Source organism: Otolemur garnettii, unplaced genomic scaffold (assembly GCF_000181295.1).
Source record: "Otolemur garnettii isolate 467f Iridium unplaced genomic scaffold, OtoGar3 scaffold00014, whole genome shotgun sequence".
NCBI lineage: Eukaryota > Metazoa > Chordata > Mammalia > Primates > Galagidae > Otolemur > Otolemur garnettii.
The window spans coordinates 14,303,523-14,310,343 of record NW_003852409.1 but is presented as its reverse complement, the minus strand read 5'-3'; the positions used below and the strand labels follow the sequence as shown (position 1 = coordinate 14,310,343).

The following is a 6,821-nucleotide window of genomic DNA, read 5'->3' as shown; positions in this document are numbered from 1 at the left end:
ATGAAATAAAAGGGAATAAATGGCTAAATAACTGAAAGAGAGAGAAGGGTTAGAAAGAGGAAGAAGTAAAGATTACAGCGAAGGCAAAGTAGCCAATAAAATTATTATAGAACAAAAGGTAAATTGATGAGATATGCAAACTTTTTCCCAGAAAAATTGGAGGAGTAAACCAGCAGATTTAACGTCTGATCTGTGCACAGAAAGGAACGACTCGTCAGGGAGAAGCACGAAGACAGAAAAGCAAACTCAAAACCACAGTAAGAGTACAGCCTTCTGGCTTGTCACTTTATTCACTGGAAATCCTCTATCAGTGAAGTATAACCACAACTCTGTAGAATACAAACCAATATAAAACTCTATGCCTTCAATGCAAGAAAGAAATTTAACCCCAAACTAACACCCACCTTTGGGTAGGGAGAGAATGATGGTTTGTCTCCTTCTTTTAGTTTTCTGTACTTTACCTAAATGTCTTAGGTGAAGATAGATGCACAGGGAATTAATTCTGTTAAAAATCGAGGTTCTGATTCCCATTTCTCATTAAACCCTCATCCCGCAGCCCCTGGCTCTGTGGCCAGCGAATGGGGGAGCTGAACAGGACGGCATCCTTCCTGCGCTTTGCGTGTTGCCTGCTTTCCCCGGAGGAAAGCTATCTGACACATTTCCTGGCCTGTGTTGCCAGTCACCAGCTTTCAGGGGCTGCGTTGCGCAATGTCTTTGCTCTTGCTGGGAAACAAGCAAGCCGCGGGCTATTCCTCGCTGCTCTTTCCCCTTCCCACGCGGGTCTTGCAGCGCCGGTCTTGAGCATCTTCCGGGTCAGACGCTCACGGCGCCCCCCGCCCTCTGGCACATGCGGTCCAGGATTCGGTGGATGCTGGCGAAGCTGGGCCGGTCGGCGGGCAGCCTGCTCCAGCACAGACGCATGAGGTTGTACAGCTCCAGGGGGCAGTTGTCGGGGCAGGAGAGGATGTGGCCGTCGCGCACGTAGTAGATGACCTCCTCGTGGGCCATGCCGTAGTAGGGCTGCAGGCCGTAGGAGAAGATCTCCCAGAGCACCACGCCGTAGGCCCACACGTCCGACTCGGTGGTGTAGCGGTTGTAGAAGATGGACTCGGGCGGCATCCAGCGGATGGGGATCGCGTCGTTTTCGTTCGCTTTGTAGTAATCCGCCGAGTACATGTTCCTGGAGAGGCCGAAGTCCGCGATTTTTACCACCATGTTCTCCCCCACCAGGCAGTTCCTGGTGGCTAAGTCCCGGTGGACGAACTTGCGCTCCGAGAGGTATGCCATGCCGGCGGCCACCTGCCGGGCGATGCCCAGCTGCTCGGCGCAGGACAGGGCCGGGGGCCCGGGGCTGCACGCCGGGGCCCCCGGGGACAAGTCACCGTTGCTGACGGTGCACGCGGTGTGAGGCGACATGCTGCGCAGGAACTCGTTGAGGTCCCCGTAGGCCATGTATTCGAAGAGCAGGCACATGGGCTTCCCGACTGCGCACACGCCTGGAACCAGAAGAGCACCCTCCGTTAGCGCTGGTTTCTCCATGGACGCGTGGACAGAGCCGTCCAAAAGCAGACGGCCAGGTCAGAAAACACGGGGCCTGGGGATTTTGTTGACAGCACCCTAGTCAAGCCCTGACCCTCTGTCTTTGACTAAACAGATCCTGGACCTTTTAAGATTCTGCTGATCTATTAAATTACTCTCCCTACAGGGCCTCAGCTCCTGACCCACCCAGTGTCAGATTTTCCTTCCACCATCCTTTACCATAGTACTTACTATCCTATTTGATCATCATTTATTTGTGGTTTCTTTTCAACGTTTGAGCCCCTTGAAAAGAGAGATTATATCTTACTTTTTTTTTTTAACTTCTCTACCTCTACTACGTGTCTGGCAGAGCAAGCTCTCAGGCCATGTCTGGAGAAGGAATTTAGAATGGATGCTTCCTCTGCGCACGTAAGGCCATTTCTCTGTGTTGCTGTTTACGTCTCTGAAGAATAGTAATAAGATCTTGTATAAAGCTTGGCCAGAGTAACAAAAACAGTCCAAGGTTAGTAGATGAAGTACTTAGGTTCTCGAAGTAAAACATTTTGATATTTAGATTTCCTCTGTACATTCCACAAGTAAAAAATATAAATATCAATAGAGTGTTAGATTTAATGCCAGGAGGGCATTTGCCAATCTTAAAATTTTCATATAGTTGAGAGAGAAACTGGAGAACTCGCTTGGAATAGTAGATGAGATGGGCACAATTTCACATCACTGTAAAAATAGATTATTAGATGTATCATTTTTTTCAGACAAAAATTAGATGTCTCCATTCTAAAAAGAGTAGAAAAAGGAATATATTACCTTGGCTTATTTATTTTGGTGTTAGTTTTTACTTACAGAGATTTTAGCAACCAGTGTGTTCATACGTACTAAAGGAAAAATTAAAGAAATGCCAACTGGGTCATACTTAAAAATTTATTTTATAGGATCTTCTGTGGATCATCTTTAGTTAATAGGGACTCACCTATCTCATCAATGAACTTGACCATTGCTGTGCTGCTTGAGTTGACTTAAAAAGACTTTCTCATATTGGAAAGAAACCCAACATATTCCTTTGAGAAAAATATTTTTTTTCCTGACCTGAGATTAATTAATGAAATGTTCCACTCTTTGATCAGAAAATAGTATATGGAAGATTTCTACTTTATGGAGATTCTGAACAATTACATATACATGTAATATATAATTTTACAATTATATATGCAAATACATATGCTTATAATAGCTTGAAATGTTTTAGCTACTTTAATAACTCTAACCTACTCTCAATTGGGACTTCAAAGTGGAGTAAAATTCTTGAGGGAGGTGCTGTGTTTTATTCAGCCCTGTGATCTTGGGCCTAATACTATATATGGCTCACTGAGGGTTTTCAATATATGTTGATGGATGGAAGGATCAATGGTAACATGGAAGGATGGATGGATTTAGTGTTCGATGGATGGATAAACCTAAAGATGGGTGGGTAGATGGATAAGTATGTCTAATCCAAGGCATATTTTTAAGCTGTAGTGTGACACTTCAGCAGATCATCTCACCTCATTGTTTTACTGTTTCCTCAACTGCCAGAATATTGGGTGAGAGTCTATGATCTCTAAAACCTATTCCTGTTCTAAAATTCTGTGTACCTCTATATGCATATCCATTTCCTTCAATTTGTAACAACATTATATGCTAGGATTTCAATGAAAGAGAATCAATTTATAAGATACAAACGTGTTCAGTAAATGTCTAGTACTTTAAATGTGTAAAACAGAGCAGATTTCTTTTATTAGAAGTGAATTTTACGGATTTTCCCAATCCCCATTCTTTCCACTGTTGTCATCTTATTTAGATGGTACTAACGTTCATGAAACTATGACAGTGGCGGAATCACATGCTGTCTATAATGACTGCTGTCTATGTGAACTCAAATGGAAAACAGGCCCTGTGTTCACAGGATATTGAAATGGCCTTTAGCTACAGCATTTCACAAATGGTAATATAAGTCTGAGTTCCTATGAGGCAATAAAAATGATAGAAAACTCTGAGTAGCAATGTATAAATGCTGTATACTGTTTATGCCACAGTAATCATTAATTTGTAAATGATCCATAGTTTATATTTGAATCCATCTCAGAAATTCAGAATGTCATAAAATCGTAAATACTTATATATGAACGTAGTATCAACACTTTAAGAACCAATACAAATGATTCTTCAACAGGAAAATTCCTCAGTTGGGTGCTGAGTACAGATTATTGTCAAAGGTTTTCAATTATACAAAATTCAAAAAGCAGGAGCACCTATCTTTTCAGTATCTCTCCCAAGCTCTACTAACTATATTGGTTGATGTTAAATATACATCTCAAAACCAGTACAATAGGAGGGACTCAACTTTCCCCATGAATTTTCAACTCTTTCTAATGATTCCAGCTCACCATGTTTGGGTAAATGCTTAAGACAGAGATCTGGAAACAGAAGACCTGCCTTTCGACTCCACATAGAACTTGATCACGTCTCATTATCCTCACGGCTGCCACTTGGTCCAGTGGTCCATCTTCTCTTTCTGCATCATTGCAAGGCCAGTTTACTGTCTCCCTGCTTTCATTGTTTCCCGTCAGATGATGCTCGAGAAAGCATCATCTGAAGTTCTGAAAAAATGTGAGTCCTGACATGCCATGCCACTTCCTTTTGCTTCCCATTTTACACAGAGTAAAGGCCGAAGTTTTTTGAGACATGGCAGGATCTGCCCACCTCCCCATTACCTCTCTGATCTCTTCTTTGTCCACTCTCCCCTCTTTCACTCTGCTCAGCCACACTCATCTCCCTGCTAATTCCTGCTTTTCCTGGAGCATACTACACATGCTCTTGCTGCAGACCTGTGCAAATGCTTCTCATTCTTCTCGGAATGTCCCGTACCAAGATAATCACATTGCTAGCCCCTTACTAATCTTTGCCAGGTCTTCATACACATGTCACATTTTTACTAAAGTCTTCAAAAAAATTTAGCTCACACTCCAAAAACGTCTTCTCTTCTTTGATTGTTAAAAAAGACCTTAGAACTTAATATCCAGAATACTATTTATATCATATGTCTCTTCTAATAGAGTATTAGTTTCATGACAGCAGAGATTCTTGATGGTTGGGTTCATTGTTGTGTAACTAGTACAAATTAAATATTTGTTAAATATCTGTTGAATGTTGGGTTCATTGTGTAACTAGTACAAATTAAATATTTGTTAAACATCTGTTGAATGTGTGAATCTGTGAATAGATGGGGAATACAACAATGAACAAAAAAACATACAAATGACTGCCCTTGTGACATTCTGGTTATGCAAGAAAGAGAAAAAACAAAACAAACAAGCAAAATATATATACCGTGCAACACTGATAAATTCTGTGATGGAGAAACAGTGTCCATGGAAGATTCTTTTCTATGGGGACATCTTAATGGATAGTAAGAAGCAGCAAAGATAGAAAGAAACTGAAATGAGAACATTAAAGAGGAATAACTCATTAAATCACAAATGACCTATAAGGTTGGGATAGACCTAGCTGCAGAGATTAACCTTGAGAAGGAATACAGACAACTCAGTAAGTGGAATGTAAAGGAAGACAACTTGGAAAGCCTCTGTTTGTTTTCTGATAAAACAAGTTGCCTCCCTTGCATTTTCATACCTAGGAGTTTCACAATGTTGGGGTTGTCAAATTCTGCCATGAGGGCCGCCTCCCTCTGAAAGTCTGCTTGCATATCTGCCGAAGCTTCTTCTTTCAGCATCTTTACTGCCACCATAGTGAAAGGTTCGTAGGGAAGTAAGCCTGGAGCCCTGAGAGATGCATTTTTGGAGAAAGAAGCAAAAGATCAAGAACATTATATCCATCTACATCTGTCCCCTCACTCATGTAGCTTTTCCCAGAGCCACAGAATCAAAGGAAGGCAACAGTGGTAGGTCATATCTACAACTCCTTCACTCCAATTGGTAAGCACCAGTGGGGCTATTTTCAACAGAGATTAAGTTTTAAAAATGTATTATTTATACATTACAGGAATGCTATGGCCTGTCTCCACAATCACCACACATTGGGAAAATGGGCAATTGTAGGTAAATGTACTTTATTTAAAGACTATTTATTATAAAATTCTACAAAGATGTGGCCAACACACCGAGAATATTGTGTAAAAGTGCATAATGAATATTTTGTAAATAAAGGTATATTTAGCTACAATATCCCATTTTCCTGATGTATAGTGACTTTGGGGACAGCCTGTAGTGTGCACAGACCCAGTGGGATTATCATTGCCATTCTAATCCCTAATCTTTGGCCAGAATCTAAATCCCTTGAAGAAAGGGACCATGAATTACTCATTTTCCTATCCCCCATAGACCCTATATTGGTACCTTGCAAATTCTGGTTTTTAATAAGTATTTGTGTGGGATTTCCATTTTTTATATAACCTCTTCACCAGAGCCACCATGAGTAGAGGTAAAATTGTGTTTTGCCCACAAGCACAAGGTTAAAGTCATAGTAGGTGGTTAAAACCAAGTTCACATTCTCTGTCCTACTTGTGTGTCTGTGGAGGTGCATCTGTACAGAGACAGTATTTTATTCTAATTCACGCAAAGGCATTATTTTCTCTATTTTTGCATTATTTTTTCCTTTTCTGTTTTGTCATTTCATGAGCATTGTTTAATATGTACACATTAAAACAATGTAAGAAATTATGTTTAAAAATGTGTGACGGGGCGGTGCCTGTGGCTTAAAGGAGTAGGGCACCGGCCCCATATGCTGGAGGTGGCAGGTTCAAACCCAGCCCCAGCCAAAAAACTGTAAAATATATAAATAAATAAAAATATGTGACAAAGTCTTGTCTGAAAGGAAATATAATTGAACTATTACTAATTTCTCATCATTCAAGCACTATATAAATGATGATATATTTAGATGTCCTAAAAATGGCTTCCTTTAAAGTCAATAAAATTTATGGAATAAACACTCCAGCAAGGAGGGGAAATTATTAAGATTCAAAGTATTTCACACAATGTAAATAAAGTTAATGATGTAAAGAATTAACTAATTTGATAGTAACTATTATACATGGTCTATACACATCATGCTTCTGATGACATATTTCAATGGAGAAATTATATTTTTTCCATGGGTTAACTTTACCTTGCTTGAAATACCCTTCCAAATGCTCCCTCTCCAATATCTCTCACATATTCAATGTTATTCCTTGGATACTCTAGGCTGAGCAGCTTAGGATTCAGAAGGAGTGGCATCCTCTGGTACATGGG

General features: G+C 40.6%; 1 protein-coding gene across 1 annotated transcript in view; it reads right to left on the bottom strand.

Annotated features, from left to right (window-relative positions):
* Window positions 1–813: 813 nt before the first annotated feature.
* MUSK (muscle associated receptor tyrosine kinase) overlaps window positions 814–6,821 on the bottom strand; it is a 111,475-nt gene continuing 105,467 nt past the window's right edge. The window contains exons 15-17 of the mRNA XM_023510558.1: window positions 6,697–6,816; window positions 5,203–5,351; window positions 814–1,496 (exon numbers count right to left, since the gene is read on the bottom strand). Coding sequence (XP_023366326.1) covers window positions 814–1,496; window positions 5,203–5,351; window positions 6,697–6,816 — 952 coding nt within the window. The remainder of the gene's footprint in view (window positions 1,497–5,202; window positions 5,352–6,696; window positions 6,817–6,821) is intronic.